This window comes from Hippopotamus amphibius, chromosome 17 (genome assembly GCF_030028045.1).
Source record: "Hippopotamus amphibius kiboko isolate mHipAmp2 chromosome 17, mHipAmp2.hap2, whole genome shotgun sequence".
In the NCBI taxonomy this organism is placed as follows: domain Eukaryota; kingdom Metazoa; phylum Chordata; class Mammalia; order Artiodactyla; family Hippopotamidae; genus Hippopotamus; species Hippopotamus amphibius.
The window spans coordinates 5,319,623-5,347,355 of record NC_080202.1 but is presented as its reverse complement, the minus strand read 5'-3'; the positions used below and the strand labels follow the sequence as shown (position 1 = coordinate 5,347,355).

Here is a 27,733-nt window from a genome sequence, read left to right as displayed (position 1 = left end):
TGAGGAATGTTACTCTGGATCAGGCGGCCACCAAACTTTGTCTGTTAAGGATCCGATAGTACATATTTTAGGTTTCGCAGGGCATACTGCTGCTGCTGCAACCGCTCACCTCTGCCTGTAACCCCGAAGCAGCCACAGGGCACATCTAAATGAATGGGCATGGCCATGTTCCGATAAAACTTTATTTACAAAAACAGGTGGGGGGCTGAGTTTTACTGACCACTGCTCTAGAGAATGAGGAAGGTATATATGCAATATTTATCCTTCATTAATCCACACATCCATTTAACAAGTGTTTAATACCTACTCCTTGCTGAAGACAAAACTGCAAACAAGGTAGGTTGTTTCCTTCTTTCATCCTTCTGATTATTTAAGAGGGGCCCATGGAGAAACCCTTCACCTAAAGCTTTTTAACCTAAAAGTGTCCTAGACTTTCCTCTGTGGAAAGCATTTTCACTGGACACCCGAAGAGGTCTACAGTTTTAATGAGCTGTGAAGAACTCTATGGGGAGGCGTGTTTGTTAAGTCATCTGGGAGGGCTCACCATTCCTTCTAGGATCATTATTCCCACGTATCCTTGGAGAGACATTTCTGGATGAATTACTACTCAGAACAGTGGTTCTTCATCCTGAGCAGGCATCAGAATCCCGTTGGGCCCCACCCTTCAGAGCTTGATGCAGTAAGTCTAAGGAATCGCCAACACTGCAGGTGTGGGGACTTTGAGAACTCCTGATTCAAGACGTAAAATCCTGCCCTCCTACAAACCCCTGCTCTGAGAATATAGAATCTAATGCCAATTCCACCATGGTTTTCCTTCCTTCTGCCTTGCGGTTCCTGCATGCCCCAAAGAAGGGCCTTATTCCCCATCTTTATGCTCTAAGGGAGTTAACAAATTCCTCTGGAATCTGGGTATTCCAACTTGAGTGCCGTCTCTTCTCACATCAGCCAGAAATGTAGTTCCCATTGGTTGCAGTTTCTTGCCTACAGCTCATCTGTTTCCAGGGAGATAACTCTGTCCTCCTCATCCACGTCATCCTTCCTGATCCTCACCGGGAACAGTAGAGTAAGAGCAGGCAAAGGAGGACCAAGAGGGAAGGAAAGTGGTCTCACGGTATGAGAGCAGGACACTCTGGGTCACGTCACTTTTGAAGACAAGGACAAATGGACAGGTTAGATATATGTGTTAATAAACCTCTAGACACACTATAAATTGGATCAACACTATTGATTTCTTCCTAACACGTACAGATAAAATGAGATAAGGAAGATAATTTTACAGCCCAGGCCACTTTGGCAAAAATGATGGATGGCCTAAGGGGGACGCCAGGAGAAAGAGGGGCAACTTGAGGCCCCAGAGCAGGTGGGAGGCGGGCATGGAAAGAGGACACCAGAGCGCCCAGCAGTGGCCGAGCTCTCACCTGAGCACCAGGCTAGCATGTTCCCGTCACTGTTCCGCTAGCTGGTAAACTTGGTGGGTTGGTACGAGCTGATCTAGGAGCTCGGCCACCACTTGGGGTCTGTAAGTTCCAGTCAGCACACGTGAACGCTGCACACAGACGAGACAAGGAGTGACCACCAAGTTTATTGAAAACAAGGGACACTTGGAGTAAGCTCTGCACCCGTACAACAAAGACCACACTGAGCTCACTGGCCTCTACGCCCCCTCTTCTGGAACAGAAGACCTGCTCTAGGACCGCAGTTCTACGGGGTGGACCCAAGGCTCTCCCCAGCAGCAGCTGCAGCTAATCCAGTTAAACTCTTCCCAGAGAGCACTTCGAAAACAGGAGCTCCAAGTGACACATTTTCCCCAAGGGGTCTGAGAGAAGAGGCAAGCTGAAAGATGAAGACTTCTCTTTCTCCTGATGCAGAAGCAAGAAAGTCAACCTGCGCAAAATCCGATCCTGAGGCCGAGAGGTCCCCCCACCTAAGAGCAGGCTCCAGTCTCTGTTCTCCAATCCATGAAACAATGAGAGGACAAGGATATTTTCTAAGAGATGCAGTTTCTCCAGGTGGAGCCAAGTATTTTTAAACGGACCGGGAGACAGAAATGGGCTCAGAGAGCTCGGCTATTGAAAGGGCTTCTTTCCCAAATGGGATCGTTGATGTTTGTCAAGGCTTGAGCGCCAGCTGAAGCTCTTCCCGCAGCGGGAGCACTTATAGGGTTTCTCCCCTGTGTGAACCCTCTGATGTCTATTAAAGTTGGATCTTTGAATAAAACTTTTCTCACAGATGGGACACTTATAGGGCTTCTCTCCCGTGTGGATTTTCTCGTGGTAGCGCAGTCCCGAGAAGTCGCTAAAGCCCTTCCCACAGTAATCGCACTTGCAGGGCTTCTCTCCTGTGTGAATTCGCTGATGCTTCACGAAGTTTGAACTCCGCAGAAAGGCTTTTTTGCAGGTGGGGCACTGAAAGTATGTCTCTCCGCTGTGAGTTCTTTGGTGAAAAACCAGCTGGGAATTCCGGTAGAAGGTTTTCCCACACTCCCTGCAGGTAGGCAGTCTCTGGACCATAGGGGCTCTCGGCTGCCCCCGCGGGGAGGCCTCTCTCTTCTCCTCCAGCCACAGCGCAGACGGCTCTCCGGGAAGAGGCGGCGGCAGATGCTGACCTGGCTGCTTCCCGGAATTCCTCTCTCTCGGAGAGAGCTGTCCCCCTGGCCCCTCGCCCTGAAGGTTCTCCTGGGCCTCAGGGAGCGTCTCTCCTTCCCCAGAATGTCTCACCTCGTCCTCGCTGAAGAGGCCGCTCAAGGAAGCCTGAGAAGGAGGCTCTCCTGAGGCGCGAGGGTCCTGGTCCCTGTAGTTCTCCAAGTTTAAGTTCTCTTTGTCATTCTCCTGTCTGTCCCCTGAAAGGAGAAAGAAAACGCAGAACAGCTTAATCAGTGGTCTGCCCTGCTTTCCAAATCATGTTTCAGAGCAAGGGTCAACACAAAACATTAATTCTTTCTACCCAGAGGGCACCGGTGAGTGAAGAAGAAAAACATTGTCCAGCCTGAGCTCCTGGCACTCACTTCACATGTGTCCAGGCTTGGCACTCACTTCACATGTGTCCAGGCTGTGACTCAGCTCTGGAGCCACGGAGAACAAAGGACAGCAGAGGATGGCTCCCAGAGGCCGCGGCAGCCACCCAGCAAAGCAGCAACACGTATCTAAAGCCCAGGAAAAACAAGCCTAGTAGATGAGAGTACTACTCTAAAAAAGTATTGGTTTTTATCTAATTATACATAAAAGGTAAACATGACCACTAAAAACAATTTGGAAAGCACACAGAAGAAAACCAAGTCAACCTCATTCATACCACCAGCGGCAGCAGCTTTAACTTACACACATGTGTGTATGTACGGACACACGGATGTGCTTTTTTCTGACAACTGATATCACACTGTATTAACAGTTCTACACCTGGCTTTGTAGCTTTCAAGTTGTAAACGGCGACACATCAATTTCACATGGATTCCCCCTTTCACAGGTCACCCCAAAATCCATGAAATGCGATGATGCGTCACTTTACCGTGGCTGGGACACACAGGGAGGCTGCTGTGTAAAAGTGAACTCCTCAGTCTGCACCTGAGTCCAGCATTCACTTGTGCTTCATTAACTCACATGACAGTTAAATTCTGTTTTTCTCATCATAACTTGGGTTTTTGGTTATTCCTACTTAATGATGCATGCAGTAAAGATTTTTATCTTGCTGGTAGAATTTATATTCAACTTTCATAAATTTATTCCTGTAGATCTAAAGAAGCTGCTTGCTTTTCTCTTTCCTGTATCAGTGTCTTTCAAGTTATTGGCTAGAGACCCAGGAATCCGCTAGAGAACCAGGCCTGAACTTGTTAATTCAGAGCCTTAGAACATGCTCCTCTCAGATGGCAAAGGTGCTTTCTCTTGTCTTTGAAGAAGTCTTTATAAATATCATTTTAAAGAGCTGAATAATGGCCCACCATGGAGATGTTATACTAAACACATAAGAGTAAACAGATAATTTACTTAAGAGTTCTCCTTAAGTTGTTTATTATATGTTGCTACTATAAATAATGTGATAAGCCTTTTTCTTCACAAATTCTGCCCACATTTCTGATCAATACTTTAAAAAAGGTTCCTCAAAGTGGAATTATGGTGTCAACGGGCATGAATGGTTTTATCAAGGCTGCTGACACCTACTGGCAAATTGATTTCCAGAACGACTCCGCCATCCTCCAGTCAGAGGCTGGAAGAGTGAAGGCGAGTGTTCAGTACCTCCGTATTGACTGTGTCTCCCGTATCTGCCATTTAGGCTGGTGGAAGATGCTTTCTCATTGGTATAAATTCTAATTCTTTAGTTATTAAAGGATCAATTTTTTCACATTTATGAGTTATTTTTCATACTCTAAGACTGCTGTCCATTTGTTCACTGGGAAAGTCACTTTTTTTCTTATCAACTTGCATTAGCTCTTTCTATATTAAGAAAAATAATCATTTATCTGTCATGTTCATGAAAAGAGTTTTTCATCAGTTTAGTTACTACTTTCATTTTGTTTGGGGTTATTTTTACATATAGAAGTTGTAGTTTCTTTCTTTTTAAATACACTCGTCTATTAATCTTTTCCTTAATGATTTTTTCTACTGCTTTTATACTTACAAAAATCTTCCCCAGTTGACATGAGTCAAACGTCTACCCATTTTCTTCTCTGTTATTATTTTATTTTCATATTTTGTCTTTTTCATGTGTTTCCAACTTATTTTGGTACATGACACACATAGAATTTAAGCTGATTCCTCTCCCCGTTCTTTCCTCCTGGTTCTGCTCATGGCATGGATTTGTGCTGCTTCTTCCTTCCTCACACGTTAAAGTCCTTTACAGACCAGCCTCTGTTCCCAGGCTCTCCCTCCTGTTCCACTGTCTGTGCATCTATTGTTATATCCGTATCCCACTGTGTTAATGAGTTTACCTTTTTAAAATGACATACTCTGAATATTCACAGACCCAACACTAATGAAACGTTCTTCCTTCAGACCTTTTTACTGTTCTTGAAATATTCTCCCCGATGATTACGTCAGAATCATTTTTCCAAATACAGTTGACCCCTGAACAACAAGGGGGGTTGGGTGCGCCCCCCCGCCCCCCCGAGTGCAGTCAAATTCTGAGTGTAACTTTACAGTCAGCCCGCAGTATCCAGGATTCAACCAAATGCAGATCACGTATGAATATTTTGAAAAAAATTTGAGCATAAGTGTTCCTGCACAGTTCAAACCTTTGCTATACAAGGGTCAACTGTATAGATTATATATAATTTTAATCCTTTGGGATTTTGATTAGAGGTATAAGGCTTTTTGAGACTTACTCCCCTGCTGACCTGCTTTAACTGTGAGCTGTTTTTCCATGTGGTCAAACAAAATAGCATAACCACTCTGCACCCTGGGACGTCTGCCCCCTGCTCTGAGTCCACATCTGGCAGACTGCTCACTCTTGTACCTTTGAGACGGGACCAGTCCTTTCCTGTCTTGTTATCACGGTCTCGTCCCTGCACACCTGGACTCCTGCGTCAGCTGCCCACAGGGCTCCCCTCCTCCACGGGGCCCCTCCCGGGCTGTCCTGCACACAGCTGCTTCCTCAGCCTCTCTCCCCGCAAATCTTCTCGCAAGAACCTGCAATGGCGTTTCTTTGCCTTATCGAGGCAGGCTGGCTTTATACACTCTCCACAGGCTGGTTCAAGGTAAGATCTCATGGGACCATGTCAGCAGGTGGGATGAAGGGAAAGGGGAAAAAAAAAAAAGAATGAGTGGTCATATGGAGATAAGAGTGAGCTAGGTACCACAGATAAAATCCTATTCCACAGGAGTACAGGGGCAATCCCTGTACCTTCCTCTCAATTTTGCTGTGAACTGAAACTGCTCTAAAAATAAAGTCTATTAAAACAAAAATCCCACTGCAACAACCTCGAAAGCAGCATTTTCAAACTTTTTGTCTGCTACCCATGGTAAAAAATACTTTTATATCAAAATATAGTATAGACACACAGCTATAGAATAAAAATGTCCTGAAACACTACCTACCCTGACATCTGGTATTTCCTATTTGCATTCTGATATTTTCTATTCAGTATTATCATTTCATTTTTTTAAATGCTGGTTGCAACCCTATAAAATATATTCACATCCTGCTAATTGGTCATGAAATGCAGTTTTAAAAATACTGCTCCGAAGGAATCCTTATGAAGTAGTATTATGGTAAATATATTGCTGAAAATTGAAACCGTGTGTCTCATGTGATGCTTGCTCTCCCTGAGGTATATTCGCAAAGGAAATAATCAGAGCCCACCAGGGAGAAAGGATGACTTGTCATACAGCTCCCATCCTTGGTCCTTTTATTCCTCCGTGGTTCTGGGATCTTTTGTAGACGTGAAAGAGAGTGAGAGAGAGTGTGTGTGCACGCGCGTGTGTGTGTGCATGCGTGCGTGCAGGTAGGTTTGACAATTGATTTTACATAACTGCAGTGTTTTTAAAAGAATGCAGAAGGCAAAGGGTGATTGCTGTTTCACAGCAGAACAAGTTCATATTTCTCTGTGCCAGTCTTAAGATACATGATTTATATGATGTATTTGTTATTGGTGCTGTTTAGTGAAACTTAGGTGCATGGAGATAGCTAAATCATGTTTTTCTGTTTGTCTTGTTTATTTTGCTGAGGGCAGGTCAGTTACCATTCACCATAACCAGAGTAAGAAAAATCTAGTTACTTTGAACTTTCTCACTAGGAAGGATAATAGTGGCCTGTTACCATCTTTTTTTATAACAGAATTCAACCCATATCTGTTTTGGTCTCAGTCTGTACTAATCTTAATTCTGTCTGAGAAAGAAAGCTGTCACAACAGGCAAGAGTAAGGCAGCAGGTCAGAGGCAGGTCCTTCTTCTGTGATTGAATATGTGTGTCAACAGCCCAAGAGCCAGAGACGAGACCCACCTCAGTGCTCTAATCGGACTGACCAGATCACCGTTACTTATAACCAGTGTAATAGAAGCCAAGTCCTACTATCGCCCCACCACCTCCAATATAATGACCGGAGGTCAGAAATGGCTCTGGACCAATGGAGGGTCACTCACCTATGCAGATGGGTCTTGGGGTCTTCTCGCTGATGTGTAGATGCGGTCCTGCCAGCTCTGTCCCATACCCAGTTGGGTCAGTCAGGTCAGGCTTGGGATTGGAAATACCTGGTACAGAGAGAGAACCTGTGGGCCTGAATGAATGGGGAGGACGCGAGACCAAGCTGTGTTGCTCAGAGGAGGGCCCTGAGTGGAAAGGGAAATAGGACAGCTCTGGAGACCACTGAGGATGTGTGGAGCTTCTAAGACACCAGCACTCACAAGACAGCCAGGATGTATGGTGAAGGCCACAAAAAGAAGATTCTGGGCGGGAGGAGGCAGACCACCTGGCAGGCTGGTGCGAAGGCTGTAATGGGACCCCACGCACGGTGGGCTGGGACTGTGACTGGTAGAGGAGAGCAGGCACGGTCGGCCCCTACTGAGCCCCACTGTAACTCAGCACCTACGAGCTGCGTAACAGTGGGCAAGTGACTTGATCTGGCGCTCACGTTCATCACCTTAAACTGGGAATCCCATCACCCGTTTCTCAGATGAGAGAAGTTCCTGCACGTGAGGAGCCACGACCGTGCCAAATGCACAGAGCACATGCACTATGAGGGACTGTCACTCCAGCGCCCACCTCCAGCTCCCCACCCCCAGCCGTGTCTCTAAGCATCTCCTTCACCCGGAGGACGTCAAGCAGAGTGGCCGACTCTAAAGTACAGGGAGACGTCTCCCTCCGTCAGGCTGCCCCACGCCCGCACCTCCTGAGACCATTTTCCCGTACGTCTCCAGCATGAGATCCCAGTACTGCTCCTTCTGAGTGGAATCCAGGTGCCTCCACTGCTCCTAGAGAAAAACACAGTGCCGTGAGTCCAGGGAAGGTTCTGAACCCTTCTTCCCTGCCGGTGGGAGGCTTAGGATCCCAGCCACCAGAAGGTCTGCGAAAGCACGGGAGGTGGTTCAAGGGGAAATCGACAGGCCCTGCCTCAGTGTTTCTTGCCACAGTTAGAAAACGTTTACGTTTTAAGTTCTGTATTTTCTTTTAAGTTGCCTGTTTTTGCGAGTGGAGAACAGAGAGAAGGCAGGAGCCCTTTCTCCACTCTCCTTCTGCTGAGCTCTCAGTGCTTATCAGGGGAGTCTCTGAGCAGCAGGGGCCCAATGTTCCCAATATTTCACTAAAGTCTGGAAATTCAAGAGGGAAAGGAAAGCAATTTTAAAATGTATTTGTTGGAAAAGCAAGTGCAAATCAGCGAAGAGGTGGGAAGGGTAAACAATGACGTCAGGCAAGGTGTGAGTCTCACCCTGAGACAGACTGTGCCTGCGGACCAGAGGTACTGCAGCCACACGCTTGGAACTCCCGACAGTTCTGAGTTTAGGGTCTCACAGCAGATCAGTTTTCTTCCCAGCGAGTGGGAAATGGACGGGTTTACACCCAAAACATGCCCTTCTTATCCTGTGGGACTGAGACTGGAGACGCAGCGCTGGGATGGCCGGCAAGCAAGGGTCGACCTCCGGGAAGTCAAATGTCAGTCTCCCCACCAGGGGGTGGGCAGCTAGACACTCAGTACAGCAGAGCGATTAACAGCACAGCCTCTGGAGCCGGACACACTGGGATTCAAGTCCCAGGTCTGCCATTTCCAGCTGCGTGATCTCAAGCAAGTTATTAAGCCTTTCGGGGCCTCAGCCCTCACCTAATGATAGTACTGGACTCAAAGAGCTGCCCAGAGGTTTAACAGAAATAACCAAGTGTGATCTAGTTTCACAGCACCCGCTACTTTTTGTTCACAGCACTCATCACAGGTTATTAAATATTTATGTATAGGTACACACACCCATGGAGAAGTATTTAGTGAAGAGCTGCCTCTATAACAAACACACGTGGAAAGGACCCTCCGCGGCTCTTTCTCAGCCCCAGACCATGCACAGGATAGAGCAGGCACTCAGTCAGCACAAGCTGTCCGGGTGAAACACAGCCCCTAGAGGACAAGTCCTCGGTAGGTGGCAGACATTCTCACCATCACCACCACACACAGCCTATGGGACACCCGCCTCCCCGAGCCACCCAAGGGCTCGCGGGGAGAGTGAAGGGAACCCCGAAGTTGATAGCCATCCATTATCGTCAGGAACAGCCAGCCAGGCCACAGGCAGCAGAAGTGAGGAGAGGAAGACAGAGAAGTCATCCTCCATCACACCTGTCCTGCATGAACTCTGCCCCCAGGACATCAAGGGGCGGGGAAATGGCTAAGAGAGAGTGGAGACCCTGAAGAGTCTTTAATCAGCAGATGTGAAGTTTAAAAAAACAAGAAGAGAAGGAGTTAAATTTTTTAAGGTGAAAAAAGTGAAAAGGTATAAAGTGGAAAAGTGACCTCTATATGTTTAACTATTAACTATAACCACATTTTAAATATGGATTTTAATTTTAAAATTTATTTTTAAAGTAGGAAGTCTTAGCACCTTACTTTGTTAATATTCTGTGAAGGAAGCCACTTTAACACCCTCCTCAAAATAACCAGCTTGAGCCAACACTGCTGAACACAGGAGCCCTCGGTCCTCCCGGTCAGAACACACAGACCCTTGCTTTAGCGCCAGCGCAGGACATCCACAGTACAAGGTGGACAAGAATACAGCCACTGAACCCCCAAGGGCCACCACCAGCCCCTCCAAAGCCCACCACCAGCCCTTCCAAAGCCCAGAAAAGAGGCTTCAGGAGTCTCTGGAAGGCATACCTCCAGCTCAAAGCCACAAGTGTACTCGAGGAATTGCCAAGAAGCTAGGATGCATGAATGAAACCCTTTACTTAAGAGGCAAGACACCAACTGCAGCCATCTTCTATTTCTCTCGTTTTTAAAGGAGGAGAAAAAAAAGTCCAAATTCCTATTCTGGGAGCATGGAAGTATGAGAGTTGATGCGGAAATGATCTGGCGTTCGTGTGGGGACAGCGCCATCTTGTGGGCTTGTGGGACACTGCCACAGCCGACTCGCACAGATGCATCTGGACTGTTCCTTTCCTGAGGTCTGGGCACCCAGGAACAGGCACCAGTGCATCCCCGAGTCTGTGAGACTCAGTCTCTGACTCAGGCACAGTGTCCACCAGTGTGGACTTCATACCCTGATGTTGTTCTCGAGGTTCCTGACTTAGGGAAGAGATTAGAGGACACAATTCCTTATACTGTATTTAAACGTTCCCTTCAGTTAGTTAGGAAAGACGCCATTACACGTTGAAGTCCTTCTGATGCAAATAGTCATTCATAGTTTGGGGGAGGGATCTTGGGATTGGGTAGGGATGGTTTTTGTTTGTTAGGGTGGCTGTTAAGCAGTTATCGGCCATATATAGGGGACTTATATACTATATATATTTATATACATACATTTATATTTATATGGTGCTGCTGGTGAGCACCTGGAATCCTTTGATTTCAGGCTGTCCAGAACAGGTCATGATTAATGTCGTCATGTAACACAGAGCTACTGTTTAACTCCACTAGCTAAAATATGTTAATAAATTGTATATACCTTTCATAGGGATACTCTGTATTTACCATAGAAGCAATACTAGTCCTCCAAGTCTGCTTGAAATATTTGGCAGAATACCCAAGTCTTTTTCACCAAGAAGCCTCCTGCCTGACAGTTTGGTTTCTGAGTACCTCGGAAGCAGAAGATGGGCACCCTTGAGTCACTAAAAAGGTATATCCCTCTCCTGCCCCCTCCCCACCCTCTGCACAGGGTAAACTGGGAAGCTGGGACTCTGGTTTCTAAATCTTTGAGCCTGGCAAGCTGAAGTTCAGACACTTCTGCACCCGGCTTCCCTATCCTTATCTTCACTCTCAAGTACACCACGAGGAAAGTCCCAAGAAGAGTTCCCCAAAGGTTTGGAACAACCTTTCTCTGCTTTCTCTGATTAAGGTCTATAGGTGCCTGAAAAAGTTGACTTTTATCAAATGCAACTTTTCAGAGTGGTTCACCACATAATCAAGATAAATCTGTTCTTGAGACTTCTGTTTACAGCCAAGATGGAGAAACAGGAGTGGATTTACCTTCCTGCTGAAACAACTAAAAACGGGGACAAGATATATGAAACTATGATTTCCAGACGATATACTTTAGGAAGAGCAGTACAGAGATCCCTGTGTGCCCTATAGCTGCCCAAACTTACTGCCTGGAGAGGACATCCAGAGCAGCAGAAGGAGCTCAGGGTCTGGGGAGGCCAAGGGGATTACAGAGTTGTTAGCAGGGCAGAAGACCAGACCAGGGGAGCTGCACAAAGAGAGAGCTCCAGACATCTGCAGAGGGTCCCCCACGAGGCAAGGAAAGATCCCCCAAGAGAAGCCAAAGGCACAGTTCCCAGACCTCACACAGTGCTGGAAACACTTCATATTTCCAGCAGCCAGGGTGGAAAACATTGTACATCAAGAAGCATCAAGTAGAGTATTACCTCAGTACATGGGAAGTTAGCCCTAGACTAAAGGCTTCACTGGTGCCACGTAACAAACTGTATCCAAGCAACCTGGCTGCATCCCAGAGCAGAGCTCAGGAACATTCACGGGAATGCAAAAGTATGAAGCCCCCAGCAGTATAAGATGCACAATGCCTGACATGCAATCAAAGATTACTGGGCATACAAAGAAGTAGGAAAGCACATCTCATAATGAGGAGACCAAACCACCCATCAAAACTGACTCAGAACTGATACATTAGCAGACAACGACATTAATACAGATATTATAAACATATTCCATATATTCAAGGAGTTGGAGGAAAGACTGAACACATTAAGTACAGACGTGAGAGATATGATAAAGCCAAGTTCAAACTTCTAGAGATGAAAATTACATCTGAGATGCAAAATACACTGGATGGGATTAAAAGCAGATAAAACACTACAGAAGAAAAGCTTAATGAGCTTGAAGACATAAAAATAGAAACTGCACAAAATAAAACACAGAGATTAAAGAGAGAGAGAGAACAGAGCATCAGTCAGCTGTGGGTCAACTTGAAGAGATCGAACGTGTATATACACACGTTAAGATTATACACGTCCCGTGTGTGTGCTATTCTCACAGTTCCCAGAGAAGCAGAGAAGGCAGGGAGACAGCAAAAGCAGTTGACATAACGGCCATAATTTTTCCAAATTTGATGAAAACTGCAATCCAACAGATCTGAGAAGCTTGGTGAACCCCAAGGAAAAGAGACAGGAAGAAAATGCCTCCAAGGCCCATCATGGCCAACGTGGCTACAATCAAAGAGAGAAGATGTTAAAAGCAAGAAAAATACACTGTGCATAGGACAGACGTGGCATGAAGAACAAAGAAGTCCATGTGGCATGATTCCATTTTGTATAAAATTCCAGAAAATGCAAACTACTGGATGGTGACAGAAAACAGATCAGCAGCTGCCTGAGGACTGGGGGCGCGTCGGGGGGCAGCAGGGAGGGATTACAAAAGGAAACCTTCGGGGTGACACGTGTTTACTATCCTGACTGCGGTCATGGTTTCACGTTTGTATATATCATGTCCAAGAACGTATCAAATTGTACACTTTAAACGTGTACTTTATAGTTTGTCGATTACACCTCCATCGTGAGTCGGGGGGAGAGGTTAACCTGTCCCACATTAGATATAACATTCAGAATCACAAACCAATTCCCATGTGAGAGGCCTAGACTAGGAAATGAAATAATGGTCTTTTCTTAGCATAACCCAAAGATAATAAAAAAGGGAGACAAGATTGCTTCATCCCAGCAACTTCTTCCAGGGCCCAGATTCTACTCTTAAAGATGACAATTAGCAAACATTCTGCCTTAAAAGAAATACTGAAACTCGGGCTGCATTCCACATGTATGGCTGTCATCCTTCCTAGGCCTTCCCCTCGCCTCTGCTTCTGAGAATGCTTCCCTTCCCAACCCGCAGACTGACAGACCCTCGGAGCGAGGTTCTGGCGTATGAGAAGCAGGGGAACCCCCCTCACCTGAGGCACTGTGTGGAGGAGGGAGCCTCCGAAGTCCTGGTCTCCGATGAGCCTGTCCTCGGGTCGGGTAGGAGGCGGGGAGGCAGCCACTGCTGAAGGCAGAGACAGGAAGACGGGAGAGTCCAGAGGCCCTGTCAACCACTGGCCCGACGACACAGACGCACGCTTCCACGCATCGGGACCAACACCTGTGCCGCCAGCCGTCCGTGACCTCAGATCTATGTTCACCTCCCTAACCAACGACGACTCCTCCTACCTTCCCAGCAGCCTCACCCATGTTTCATCCCGCCTCCCTCCTCAGAACACAACTCCGAAAGGCCTGGTCCTTCACAGAGTGGTTTAAATTGCAGACTTTGAATCCCCAAATCAGAGTGATTCCTGTACGTCCACCTTGCTTCTGAACTTCCCAGAAACACCAGGACCTGAGCGGCACACGTCTGTCCACTCTTAGGCCTACTGACCACAATTCTGCAATCTCTCCAAGACGGCGCCACCGCACCACCTGCCCCTCACCTAGTCCTTGCTCCGCGTCAGACTCCTCTTTCACAATGCAGCTCAGTGGCTCCCCAGACCCGCAGGCTGAGTTCTGAAGTCCCAGCTCCTGAGGCACTTCAACACGGGACTCCGCTTCCCCTGCTGGGCAGCTTGCAGGTTCCACCTTCTCGGAGGAGACTTCCTGTCCCAGAACTTGGATGCTGATCTAGAGACCACACGGCACTAATTACTGAAAGATCCAGAGTGAGGGTTTCTGAAAGATACAAAGCTAACCTTCTAGAACACATCGTAAGGCAGTCCTTGGGGACATGGGGCAGGGAAAGAAAAAGCCAGCGTTTACTTCTGGCCCAGCAGGAACCAGGGAGGGAAAGATCCTGAGAGAGGCCAAACGCCGAGGCGTGAAGCAGGCCTGGGAGCCCTTCAGACAGGCCACTGGTGTTGTGTTTCTACTGGACAGTCTCCACCAAGTAAAATACAGGCATCTTTGGAACAGCTTCTCAAACATTCTAAAGATAGAATGGGATGGGAGATTTTATCTTCAATCCCTACTGGCTGAGAAGTGTGGAGAGTCCCAGGGAGCCTTAGAATTAGGTGGGTCTGGGGACACGCTGAGACGGCGTAATGAGAAACACACATTTGGTCTTCGACCCAGGTTCCTGGCACAGAGCTCCTGAAACCCTGAATTTCCTGAAGGACAGCAGTGCCAGAAGCAACTTCTGTTATTCAGAAGGAGCCCCTTTCAACCCTCCCTGAGTTGATGCTGATGAGGTGACCCTTGGTGGCCCCTGGACAGCTTCAGGATGGAGGCCAGTCCCCAGAGGAACTGATCAGGTGATGAGAGGGATGGAACTTTCAGCCCCACCCCTCAGCCTCTGGGGAAGGGAGGGGGCCTGGAGGTTTTCAACCACTAATGGCCAGTGATGAGCAATCATGCCTAAGTAATGGAACCTCCACAACAACTCCTAAACGGTGGGGTTCAGGGAGCTTCTGAGCTGGTGAATGCACACAAGTGCAGGAAGACGGGGTGCCAAGAGCAGGGCCTGGGTGCCCTGTGCCACCCCCATCTCCTCCGTCTGGCTGTTTCTCAGTCATACCCTTTATAACAAACTGGAAAATATAAGTAAAGGGGATCTGAGTCATTCTAGCAAACTATCAAACCTGAGGAGGGGGTTGTGGGAACCTTCACATTTGTAGCCAGTGGGTCACAAGTACGGGTGGCCCCTGCAGCTCGTGACTGGTGTCTGAAATGGGGGCAGTCTTAGGGGACTAGCCCTTATCCTTTGGGGTCAGAGCCAACCAGACAGTTAGTGTCACAAGTGAACTGAATTGTAGGACACCGAGCTGGTTTCAGAGATTTGGAGAATTGGTTGTTGGTGTGGAAAACCCCATGTTTGGTTCCAGAAAAAAGACAACACCCCTGCGAAGACCCCAGAGGAGCCCAGTGCTTCACTCAGAGATCACAGTACTCTTGCTTACCCACTGCCACAGCCTCTGGGGGTCTCCCCTCAAGCTCTCCACAAGGGTCACTGCCTCCTCCCCACTGCCTGGACACTGCTTCCGCACCCACATCTGGATCTCCCCGGGCAGGATGGTCAGGAACTGCTCCAACATCAGGATCTCTAGAATCTGCTCCTTGGTGTGAACCTCTGGCTGCAGCCACTGGAAACAGAGCTTCCGAAGCTGTCGCAGGGTTTCGTGGGGCCCGGACATGACCTGGTAGGGAAACTGCCTGAAAAGCTGGCGTGCAGTCTCAGGGCTAGAGGGCTCCCCTCGAGGGGCGGCATCTGGTCCAGAGAAGGCGGACTCCTCAGCCTTGGCCAGGAGCGGCAGCAGGACTGAAGCCTGCCCCAGCTCCACGGGCATCGTCTGGCTTGGCAGGTCCTTTTAGGTGATGTGCTTCTGGGACGGAGCTGTCCCTGGGAGAACCAGGTCTTCACAGAGCCTCTCACTGGGACACTGGAGGGGGAGTGAGAGCGACGATATGTGGAGGAGAGGGATGCACTTTCAGAAAGAACAAATTCACACACCCTGCCTGAGAAGCCTCAGAGGCAACCGTGGATCTTCTGAAATCAATGGATATACTCTTCTATTTCGAAAGATGGTAAACTTGAAGCCACAAAGCAAACCACTAATACCATATCTAAACTGTCACCATCACCCTGACCATTTTTACAACATTCTCTCTCGGTCTTCAAATGGCCAGACCAAATAGAAGAATGAAATGCACCACATCAAGTGTTTTCACTGTGGGTTTCCAGCTAAACACTCTTCCGCAAAACACTCCAATATCTGCATCCATATGTCTGCAGGACAAAAAATAAAGCTAAACAAAGATATCGATGCCCTAGGAATAAAGACTATAGTTGAAATAATCAGATGCTTCCAAAATAAATATGAGGTGGAAGAGAACTCTTCCCCAAAAGGTGGAATGAAATTTCTAAGTGACCTCTTTTGAATGCCACGTTGACAACTGGGAATTTATGAAAAACCTGTAACACTGAAATTTTCAACCCTGGACTGAAAGAAGGTTTAGAATAAACAATGACTACCTCAAACACATTCCCACAGACCTGAAGCAAGTAATCACTGTTTTATAGCGAGTGGTATCAAAATTCAGAAGGCAGCAACTAACACAGTGAAAAGAAAACTATTAAATGTCAAAGCTGATAGTAAGATATTTTAAAAGGAGCATGCACGATTCTAGCTAGCTTTCTTGCATATAATCTTAATACTGGATTATTGGGTTTATCTTTAAATATTATGAAGGAGCTAGAGGTCATCATTTCTCCATAACATTAACCACAACAACCAAAAAACACCCAGTCACTTGGGTGTCTGGCTTAATCAGAGGTCAGCACAACACTCTAGCCTTTGATGGCTGCTTTTCCCTTGAGGTGTAAAAGCAATGTTCTCATCCCCAGCACTTCACCCAAACAATTCACCCTATATCACAACATCATTTAAAAATAAAACAAACAGGGGCTTCCCAGGTGGTGCAGTGGTTAAGAATCCGCCTGCCAATGCAGGGGACACGGGTTTGAGCCCTGATCCAGGAAGATCCCACATGCCGTGGAACAACTAAGCCTGTGCGCCACAACTACTGAGCCTGTGCTCTAGAGCCCGTGAACCACAACTATTGAGCCCACATGCTGCGACTACTGAAGCCCGTGCGCCTAGAGCGCGTGTGCCCGAACAAGAGAAGCCATCGCAATGAGAAGTCCCCGCACCGCAATGAAGAGTAGCCCCCACTCTCCTCAACTAGAGAAAGCCTGCATGCAGCATCGAAGACCCAACACAGCCAAAAATAATTAAAAATAAATAAATAAAACTAAAAATAAAACAAACAGAAAAAGAAAGCAATTGTTTTCAAGGGTACAAAAACAGGAGGAGTAAGGTAAAGAGGATCGATCCACTATTATGTTTCCTGTGTGGGCCTCCCTGTATTTTTGTTTGTGAAGAGACCCACCCAGAGTGCTGCAGCAACGTATGTGCTCAAGAATCCAGGCATTCTGTGTCTGGTCATGGCAGCCCACCCACCGGAAACAACGACAAAACTGGAGAAAATCTAAGGGGCCACTGTTTTCAAGCACTGGCCAACTGGCAGGCAAGAATGGAACCCCGAGAGAAGAAAAGGCATGAGTAGGGCCCCGCGATCATCCCAGCGGTCTGCATGGAGACGATTTCCCACCCCTAGTGCAGGAAGCTGGAGCTCAGGCGGAGGCCGGGGGTCTCACTAAACTGGGGAAGCAGCGATCACCATCTGGAGCTGCTGCAGTGACTGGAGGGTGGGCCGTGGGGAGGAGGGAGCTATGGGGGCAGAAGCAGAAGTGTGTGTGGGGTTTCCCTGTGAGTCCTGGCCAAGAGTTGGACTGCACTCAGCAGGGTGAAACTAGGCAAGGTTCAACAGAGAGCAGCTGCTACCAGGCTGAAAGAGCAAAGGAAGGACACAAAAGGCCAATCAGCGATGAGAGACATTTGAGTTTCTGACCCTGAGAGTAGAGAGAGCTTATTAACACTCAAGGCATCCTGCGAAACCAGAAAGGCCACATGTGAGGAGGAAGGACCATTGTCTAGAATAAGACCTACTCTAAACCTGCCCTAAAAAACCTAAAGCCAAGTTTCAACAAGATCCACAGAGGAGGCCCAGTCTACTGGTCTATTCTGATCCAGTTAGAAGAAGTTGGGGAAATTCCCTGGTGGTCCAGTGGTTAGGACTCCATGCTTTCACTGCCAAGGGCCCAGGCTGAATCCCTGATCAGGGAACTAAGATCCCAGAAGCCAGGCAGTGCAGCACCCCCATCAAAAAAAAAAAAGAAAAAAAAAAAAAAAGAATTTGGGAAACACCTTGTGCTTTCCAAAGATCTGCCCTAAAACCAAGCCAACATAGGTCAAAGGAGATCAGTCAGTAACTGAACTGACTTCTAGAATAAAAATCAACACTCTTCAGAGGAAGATAACAGAATCCTTAGTGTCTACAATGTGCTATCCACAATATCCAGGATGCAATCCAAAATGACTAGACATGTAAAGAAACAGGAAAATGTGACCCCAAATCAAGGGAAAAGCAGTCAAGAGAAACCAATACCAGATGGCCTGAGAGCTGAAAAACAATATCATTTTAATGAGAGAAGAGATAGTGACTTTTCACAGAGAAACAGAAATTATAAAAAGAAACAAATGAAAAATTCTAGAAAATGAACCATCAACCCAGAATTCCACATCCCACAAAAACACCTTTCAAAGAAAGAATTAAAATAAAGACATTTTTCAGATAAATAAGCTAAGAGGATTTTTCACCAATGACTTGTACTATAAGAAATGCTAAAGGACATTCAGTTAAAGGGAAACTCATCTACAGAAAGGAATGAAGATCACCAAAAATGATAAACACATAGTGAATAAGTATAAGATACTATGCTTTGATTTCTTCTAACTTCCTTAAAAGGCAACTGACTGTTAAGGCAAAATTAACAATAGTATACGTAGAACATAAGCTAAGTACAAGTAAAAGATAAAAACAGCACAAAGGAGGGGGTAAATGGAATTAAACTGTTGTTAGGTTATTACATTTATGAAATGCTAATTTAGAAATAGAAAACTGGCAGTAAGAAGCAGTGTCAGGTGAGGTGACAGACGGGAAATGTAAGCATGTTAAGTGAGGGGCAGGAAATGAGAAATGTGAATTATAAAGTGGTACAACATTAAAGTACACTCTGATGTTAAACTTTGATAATTTAAGGATGCATACTGCTAGCTATAAAAATATTATACAAAGAGGTACAGCTAAAAAGCCAACAGATGAACACTAAAAAACAGTCAATAATATACAGGAACGGATCAAGAGAAGAATAAAAACCAGAAAGATCAAATGGAAAAAAAGACAATATGACAGACTAATATCCATCCATATCAATAAAATATAAATGGACTAAATACTTGAATTATAAGGTAGTGATTTAAAAAAGCAAGGCCCAACCATATGTTGTCTACAAGAGACATTTTTATATACAAAGACACAGACAGTTTGGAAATAAAATGGTGGGGGAAAGACATTCCGTGCAAACAGCAAGTACATGAAAACTTATATAGCTATATTAGTATCTGACCAAAAGGCTTCATGACAAAGAGAAAAAGAGGGACATTTCATTATAATAAATGGGTCAAGTCACCTAGAACACAAAGCAACCTAAATATGTATGCACCTAACATCAGGTCTGAAGGGACAAATCTTCAATCATAGTTGGAGATTTTAACACCATTCTCTCAGTAATTGATAGAAAAAATAGGCCAAAAAAATTGGTGAGGATATAGAAAATGTGAGCAACACCATCACCCAAGCTGATCTCACTGACATTTAAACCAACTGCAGAATACACATTCAAGTGCATACAAAGCATTTGCCAAAACAGACCATATGTATAATTAAGTTTCAAAACACTGGAATCCTAAACTATAGATTCTCCAACCACAGTGTAATTAAACTAGAAATCAGTAACAATAAAATACCTAGACTATCCCAATATATGGAAACTGTTAAATAACAATATTAAATTACCTACAGTCAAAGAAACAAACAAAAAAACCACAAGAGATTAAAATATATATTTTATATTGAATAATAATGAAAACAAAACATCAAAATTTGTAGGAAACGGCTACAGCACTGCTTAGAGAGAAACGAACAGCTTTAAATAAATGTGTTAAAAATTTTAATAAATGTACATGCACCCTTCACTATCTAGATCTATTTGGCTCCTGAGTTTCAAATAACAGCAAGACAGTGATCAGTAGATGTATTGGTGTTTACTTAGTTCCTGAATTAAGATAGCAGTTTAAATAACGCTTAGGGGAAGTGACTTTAGGGAAAACTTAGATCTTATTAAATATTAAATCTTATTTCAGCAATTATACTCTCACATAATGGTAGGAAAAATGCCTCCATTATTCATAATGAAATGACTTTATATATGGTTTATAGGTTGGTATCCCAATGACTTCATGAGAATCTGCTCCTGTTGGTTATGAAAAAAAAATTTAAAGTTATCCCAAATGTATAGTTGTTATACTTATTAAAGCTATAACAAATAAGAATGAATTTTTAAATGAACATCTAGGTAAGGATACTTACTATACATTCATAATCAGTAACCATTCGCAAAGCACCTACTGTTGACAAAGGCTGTCTCCTTCATCAAACTTCAGTCAAGCTCCTGAGTCATCTTTTTGACTAGGACTGGCCCTTGGACTCTGTCCTCGGCCCTTCCAGTCCAGTTTAGCAAGAGTCTTCGGTTCAGGGAAAATCCCTTACTTCTGATCATTTGATCAAATTCAACATCGCTTGACCACGCCTGATACCTGACCAACCTCCTTATTCCCCCCGCCTGCCTTCAGCAACACTGCGGTCAGGTTGGCTCAGCCTGAATCCCCCCCGGACCTCGTGTTTCCTCTTAGTGATTTTCCATCCACTGACCCTCCAGCCCCCCACACCCCCTGGCTATAAATCTCCGGCTCTCCTTCTTTGTATTCAATCTCTCTCTCTCTCTCCAACCCCCCAAAACCCCACGGCAGTGCCCCTGTACAGTCGGCCTCACTGGTTTAACGTGTGTCTGGGTACCTTTTCCTTTAACACTGCGCCTCGGCTCCTGGGGGGCCCGCTTCGAGTCGCTCCCGCTCCTCACAATGACGCGGCAAGGCGGGTACCCCAGGGGCGGCCAAGTGCAAACCCAGGCAGCCCGCAGGCCGGCGCTGCGGGGAGGAGAGCGGCGGGCCTTGGGTGATGCGGGGGGCGGGCTGGGGGGCCGTCACACCCGGCCGGAAGGGAGGAGCAGCGCCTGCAGGCGCTCCGCGCCCCGGAGGCCGCGGGGGCGTGTGTCCAGCCGCGCCGGGCGCCAGGCAGCGGCCCATCCGGGCGGCCTCCCCCCGAGGCTCACGCGCGGCCCCCGCGGACAGGCAGGAGGGAGGGGCCCTTTTCGGTCCCCGTCCGGAGACGTGGCCGGGGCGGGGGAGGGGGTCCGGCGGGGCCCGCCGGCTCGGGGGCGCAGAGCCCGGGGCGACGCCCCCTCCCGCGCTCCCGGGCACGCGGCCGCCGGCCCGACCGCCGCTCCCGGAGGCCCGGACGCAGGCGGCGCCAGGCCAGACCCCGGGCGGCCGCGTGCCGGGCCCGCCCAGCCCGCGCGCGCTCACCTCGGCCCGCGGCGCCGGCTCCGGGCGCACTTCCGGGAGACGGGCGACTGCGCGCGCCTCTGGGGCGGGGCGGGGCGGGGCTGAGGCGCGGGAGCTGGGCCGAGGCGCGGGGCGGGGCGCGGCGGGGGCGGGGCTGAGGCGCGGGCTCCAATTGGCCGTCCGGGTTGCCCCGCCCCGCCCGCGCCTCCGCGGCGCCCAGGCGGCGGTTCTGTCTTTCGTTGGAGCATCCCGCGGTTGCTCCGTCCTCTAAAGGACGGGTCGTGAGCCCCGGGTCTGGGCCGGGCCCTGGGCCAAGCACTGCCAGGGCTGCAGAGGTCGTTCCCGAGTCTCTCCCAAACCCCTCTGCCAGTCCCACACCCAGCGCCGGCGCTCTCGTCCCTTCCCCCTTGGGGGTCTCACCTCTCTCGGCCTCCCGGGCGCGTAGGATGCGCCCCGACCTCCCTCTGTGCCGCTTCGCCCGCTCTCACCTAGGCCGCATTTCGCGGGCGCTCTCCCTCCACTTCTCTCGCAGGGTTGGAGTGCCGTGGACGCCAACCTCTGCTCCCACCTGCCTCCCTCCGCCTGCCCGGCCCTCCACTCCTTCGATACGAGGTCTTCCTCGCCTTCTTCCTCCCCTTCTTCCCTTTCCCACGTGCTAAGGGTCGCCGAGCCCTATGGTTTTACCGCCCTGTCAGTCTCTCCGACACCTCCCCTCTGTCCAGTCTCTACCCCTACCTCCTTCCATGTCGTTTCTAACCGTGATAACGGCTGAAGCCCTCAGCAGTTTCAGAACTTCTAGTTTTGTCCATTTCCAGCCACACTGCGCCGGACCACACAGTCGTCTTGTGCGCCCAAGCTGTGCCGGTGTCAGGTCCAAATCTGGGAGACAGGAGTTACGCGTGTGTCATAGATGTTCGGTCTTGGGCAATCGGCAAACCGTAGAGCAGTCAAAAAAGGAGTTGCCATTTGGAGAAGCAACCCGGCCAGTGTTAGGAGGAACTGGAGACAGCTCCTCCGCGGAAACAAAGCTTCGGGCGAAAAAGATGACGGGTGGGTCATGATGCCTTCACACATCTGAAAAACTGACCAGTGGGAAAGGGATTGGGCATGTTTTTCTAGGTCCCGAGACCCACTGTGTGAAAACTACTATTTCAGCTTAACCCAGGTGGAAGTTTCCGAAGGGGACTTACATAACAATGCTGCTTCATGAGTTCCTGAGCAGAGGGAGGGGAACAATTTGTCAGAAACGTTTAGAGAGACACTTGCAGAGGGTGTTACGTCCAACACCAAGGGGCTTTGCTTCTAAGTCAAGAGGTGACCTGGTTTGGGAAGAGGAGATGATGAGTTTTTATCTTCATGATATTGGTTTTTACCTGATCAACATCCAAGGAAGATACCAGTAATTTGAAAGCTTTAATTGGGCCCACAGACCCCTCTGTGAATCTGAAGGAAGCTATAAATCTTTTCACAAGGAAAATGCACATACATATCTACACACAAAATTTTGCAAGCACGTTCAGGGAGTTCACAGAGCCCTGAAATGTGCATCTTTGGGACCCATGAACTTCAGATTGAAAACTCTAACTCTGGTAGATGGTGACACTTGGCAGTTTAATAATTTCTTTCTGAACTGGCAACTTGAGACCAAGCACGAAACTTCCCTTCTTTCTGAACAGGCTGAACGACCGAAAAAGAAACTTGAAAAGTTGGGAGATGCACCTAAGCTTAGGAAATAATGGAAAGATGTCATCTATTTCCATTTATTTATTCACCCACTCACTCAATAAGTGTTTATCAGACGCCTCCTCTGTGCCCAGTGTTGGTCCAATTGTAAACTAAACTGATAAACTCCCTGCCCTCATGGGACCTACATTTCGTGGGGAAGCCTAACCAAAAAAAAAAAAAAAAATACACAAGTAATAGTAAGTATGTTGGGTAATGATAAGTGTGGTGGAGAAAATTAAATCAAGGTAAGGAGGGGACAGGTAGTGTTAGAGATGGAGTATAATTTATGGTCAGGGAAAGTCTAACTGATAAAACAATCTTGAACCCAGACCTGGATGAAGGGACAAGGGATGTGGATAATTGGGGGAGCTTTCCAAGCAGAAGAAATAACAAATGCCAAAGCCCTGAGACAATGAGTGAAAATAAAGAACAGAAGAAGTATGAAGAGGGAGCCCTGGGACACACCTATATACATATATTCAATATATATACATTGAATATATATACATATCTATCTATATATGTATATCCAGAACACGACTGTAATTTTCAGCGATGCTTAAGGTCATACAATAGCCTACCAGGTACTTTATAGAATTTCTTAGTAGGCACATTTCATCAAAAATTGCTTAATTAGCAGATGGTATTGAAAAATGAATATGTTCTGCCAATGATGTACTTTTCCATTTGGAGGATTTGTGAAGTTTCTTTTTTCATTTATGACAACCATTAAAACTAAATGTTGGGGGAGAAAAAGAAAAAGAAAACTAAAGTTAGAACCAGACCTGAAAAAATTTCAGTATAATGAGAGTATTAAACCAAGATTTGCTCAAATAATGAGGCCTATTCAATCTCATTTTAAGTGGGAACTTTATTCAATAAGTAGAATAAATATTTTGAAATATTTTTTCATCCTTACCTTAGTGTTTTTTAACTTTTATATTCACATGTTTTTTTCCACATTTTATTATATAGAATACGTAGACAAAAAAAATGTATATTATTTATTAATAAATACATATACAAATACAGTAGTGCCTCTCTAGCCTCGAAATAGTTTTAAAGAGTGCTTGATCAAAAAAATATAGTGGGGACTTCCTAGGTGGCACAGTGGTTAAGAATCCTCCTGCCAATGTAGGGGACACGGGTTAGATCCCTGCTGCAGGAAGATCCCACATGACACAGAGCAACTAAACCCATGCGCCACAACTACTAAGCCCACGAGCCACAGCTATGGAGCCCATGTGCTGCAATTACTGAAGCCCGCGCACCTAGAGCCTGTGCTCCACAACAAGAAAAGCCACCGAAATGAAGCCTGCGCACCACAATGAAGAATAGCCCCCGCTCACCACAACTAGAGAAAGCCCATGTGCAACAACGAAGACCCAACACAGCCAATAAATAAATAAATTTTTTCTTTTTTAAAAGAAGTGTAGTGACCACTGCTCTAATTCAGGGCTTCTGAAATGTGGCTGCACATCAGACTCACACAGAAGGGTATGTTAAGCCCAGATTTTTTGCTTTCTCCTCTGATCAGATTCTCTGAGAAGTGGGGCCTGGAAATATGATTTTTTAACAAATTTCCGAAGTGATGCTTTTGGCATTGATCTGAGCATTACAACGCAAGGTGAATAATGAATCTAAAATCTTGTTAGTTGCCAAAACTTATGGGCAGGAATGATGATCACACACTTGACTGGTAACCGGGATGCTTTTGGAAGAAGCTGAAACAAAACAAGCTTTCAGTGCTGACTTTTATCCATGAACTCAGCACAGAAATTCCTTTAATATAATAGCTCAGTCACCTTTCCATGCCTCTTTAGCTATCTCAGCAGTAAATGAGAGATGTAGTATCACCTACTTCTTAAGATTGTTAAAAGAACTGAGTGAGATAATGTATGTAAAATGCCCAGAACAGTTTCCTAGCACATAGTAACATTACACTGCTACTAATATCATAGTTTCTAAATACCATCCATTTTAGGATACAGATTCTGGGCGAGAATGTTTATAAAAAATTATTATATCTGAGCATAAACGTTGTTTTTACCACACTGTTTTTGCCAGTGTGTTTCAACATAATGTTCAGCTATCCAAGAAGAAAGAAATAATTTGTAACTATTAGAAATGTGACAAAAGTCTCAACTAAATGAATTTAGTTATATAAAATGTGACCCATTCTGCAATCATTTAATAAATATTTATGTATAATATATATATATTTTTTTCAGATTAAAAGTTAACGCAGAGGAAAACTATGGACATTATCTCACAGAGATACCTATCTACTACTGATGTAGCTTTCTATGATGGGCCAATCTTTATTTTCTTCCTGCCTTTTAGGGTCTGCCTGTGTCTCTGAGCTTAATCTCTGTGCTTGCAGATATCAAGATTCCAGCTTCCCCCTTCAAGAAGGACATTAGGGTTTTAAGCACAGAGCCTAAAGTTTACTGAATGCTGGGATCTCACCTCGTGAGTACTTTCCTTAAATGTTGATGCGTCTCTCTTCCGTGCCAGAAAAAAAGCTCTTGCCTCCAGGTACAGATTTGGAAAACTTCTAAACTCTGTAGATGGTTCTTTTTATTTTCTTTTGTTTTTAAATTAATTTATTTATTATTTTATTGGCTGTGTTGGGTCTTTTTTTGCTGTGCGCGGGCTTTCTTTTTTTTGGTTGTGGTGAGCGGGGGCTACTCTTCGTTGTGGTGCGTGGGCTCCTCATTGCCTTGGCTTCTCTTGTTGCGGAGCACGGGCTCTAGGCACGTGGGCTTCAGTAGTTGCAGCACGTGGGCTCAATTGTTGTGGCTCACGGGCTCTAAAGCACAGGCTCAATAGTTGTGGCCCACGGGCTTAGTTGCTCCGCGGCATGTGGGATCTTCCTGCAGCAGGGATCTAACCCGTGTCCCCTGCATTGGTAGGCGGATTCTCAACCACTGCGCCACCTAGGAAGCCCTCTTTTCTTTTTTTTAATTTTACTGAAGTATAGTTGCTTTACAATGTTGTGTCTGCTGTCCCGCAAAGTGATCGGATATACATATATATACATTCTTTTTCATATTCTTTTCCATTATGGTTTATCACAGAATATTGAATATAGTTTCCTGTGCTATACAGTAGGACCTTGTTGTTTATTCATTTCATATATAATAGTTTACGTCTGCTAACCCCAAACTCCCAATCCATCCTTTCCCCATCTCCCTGCCCCTTGGCAACCACAAGTTTGTTCTCTATGTCTGTGAGTCTGTTTCTGTTTCATAGATATGTTCATGTGTGTCACATTTTAGACTCCACATATAAGTAATACCATGTAGTATTTGTTCTCTTTCCACTTTGCTTAGTATGATACATAGATGATTTTGTGTGTGTGTGAGCAAAAACACTGTTGAATGAATTCTAGAGATGTATATACATAGGCTATGTACATTTACACATATTTGTAAGTAAAGGAAGGTTTTCATCACATTGTTGACAAGAGCATAAGACTGAAAATAAGCTGAATATCCATCACGAGGAACATGATTACATTAGAACACATTCAATTTATTTAAAAAAACAATCTTGTGTAAAGGGGGACAAGAAATCAAGTTTGATACATAGATGATTCGTCATCCCATTAACTGACCAGGGGTCCTGTAAAGCTTGGAGAGTTCTATTTGGTTAGCCATTTTAGAGAGAACAAGAGGCCTCAGACTCCCTTAACATTCCATCACCCAGAATTCTCCTTCTTTGGTCCCTTAGGGGCCTCATCTTGACCCTTGTTACTGACTTCTGCTTTCCACACGGTCACTTGTGCCTTCCCCTCCGGCCTCCTTCACTTCAAGCTGCTTGATCCCTTGCTGAGCGGACGACCCTGCCGGCTTTGGACAGCCAGCCCCTGCCCTTGCTGAGTCTCTGACATTTCCCTCTTCTTGACGGCCAGGGCTCCTGAAAACCCCATCATCATCAAGCAGTGGGAGGCCCATCTGTCCCTGCTGTCGGATGCGAGGGATGGCTGGACCACTGCCCGAGCTGAGCTTCTGCTTGCTCTGGGTTTTTCCGATTGAACTTTCCGCCCTCTGACAGAAGCTTCCAGGAGCATGTGGTGACTCTTGAAGGGCTCGAGATCAGTAAAACAAGCAAGCTTTTTCTTCCTCTGTGGAGCCAGCAAGACGGGTGCGTCATCTGTCCCTGCTAATTAGCAAAAAGGGTCTGAAGGTGGGGAACACCCAGAGAGAAAGGGATTGGGATTAACCAGACACCGGGGTTTAAAAGAAGACACACAAAAAAACTATTTTCCAGAATGTAGTCTATTCATTATGTGGTATTAGGAGACCAGGGAGTAAGTTAATTGGCAGCAGTAGTCTGTCTTGGGAGGTCTTGGTGGGCCACTGCAGAGAGATTGAGGCTGCCCGTGGAGACGGGCAGAAGAAACAGCACTTGGCCAAAGGCACAGACCATAATCTCAGCTTGGAAGAAGCTGGGTTACCGAGAGTTAGGCAGAGAGTGCACTCATTCAAGCTCGCAGAATTTTACCCACGAGCACTCCTTGCCTTTGCTGCTGTGGTGGACCCTCCAAACCAGGAGCTGGAAAGTGGCAGTGTGTGTTTCGTTTGGCAAGCACAAGGTTTTAAACTCTTATTTTGAATGTGAACGCCTTTTATGGTATGTGGTATATCTTGACCATCTCTGTATATCAAGTCTCTTTCCGTTTTCCAGGACTTTAACCTGGACTCTGAAGGAGTTTGAACAGAATTGCTCAGTAAGATTCTCCAGAAGTCAGAGGAGATGATAGCGTGGTGATGCCCACCTTGGATTCTGGGATTCTGGAGCTCACTGGGGATGCCCGAGGGCTCAGCATT

The 27,733-nt window shown here is 46.4% G+C and overlaps 1 protein-coding gene across 10 annotated transcripts; it reads right to left on the bottom strand.

Annotated features, from left to right (window-relative positions):
* Positions 1-32: 32 nt before the first annotated feature.
* On the bottom strand, positions 33-21,230 carry ZNF18 (zinc finger protein 18). 10 transcript variants are annotated; one of them, XM_057715418.1, is made up of 7 exons: positions 20,626-21,188; positions 14,988-15,467; positions 13,530-13,716; positions 13,017-13,105; positions 7,814-7,892; positions 7,071-7,178; positions 33-2,839 (listed from the first exon to the last, which is right to left on the bottom strand). In XM_057715418.1, the coding sequence occupies exons 2-7, from the start codon at positions 15,372-15,374 to the stop codon at positions 2,067-2,069; spliced, it is 1,623 nt and encodes a 540-aa protein (XP_057571401.1). In that variant the 5' UTR covers positions 15,375-15,467; positions 20,626-21,188; the 3' UTR covers positions 33-2,066. The 10 variants fall into 10 exon arrangements, with proteins under 10 accessions (XP_057571401.1, XP_057571398.1, XP_057571400.1 ...); XM_057715415.1 differs by having other exon boundaries at positions 34-2,839; positions 7,814-7,898; XM_057715417.1 differs by having other exon boundaries at positions 35-2,839; positions 13,017-13,108.
* Between the last annotated feature and the right edge of the window lie 6,503 nt (positions 21,231-27,733).

Bases quoted from the DNA above. Each gene is read 5' to 3' on its own strand.
- ZNF18 (XM_057715411.1), bottom strand. From the start codon at position 15,374: ATGCCCGTGGAGCTGGGGCAGGCTTCAGTCCTGCTGCCGCTCCTGGCC. The intron at 13,717-14,987 runs GTAAGCAAGAGT...TGTGGTCTCTAG, and splicing joins CCCAGAGGCTGTGGCAGTGG to ATCAGCATCCAAGTTCTGGG. The intron at 13,109-13,529 runs GTGAGGGGCAGG...CTCTGCCTTCAG, and splicing joins TGACGCGGAGCAAGGACTAG to CAGTGGCTGCCTCCCCGCCT.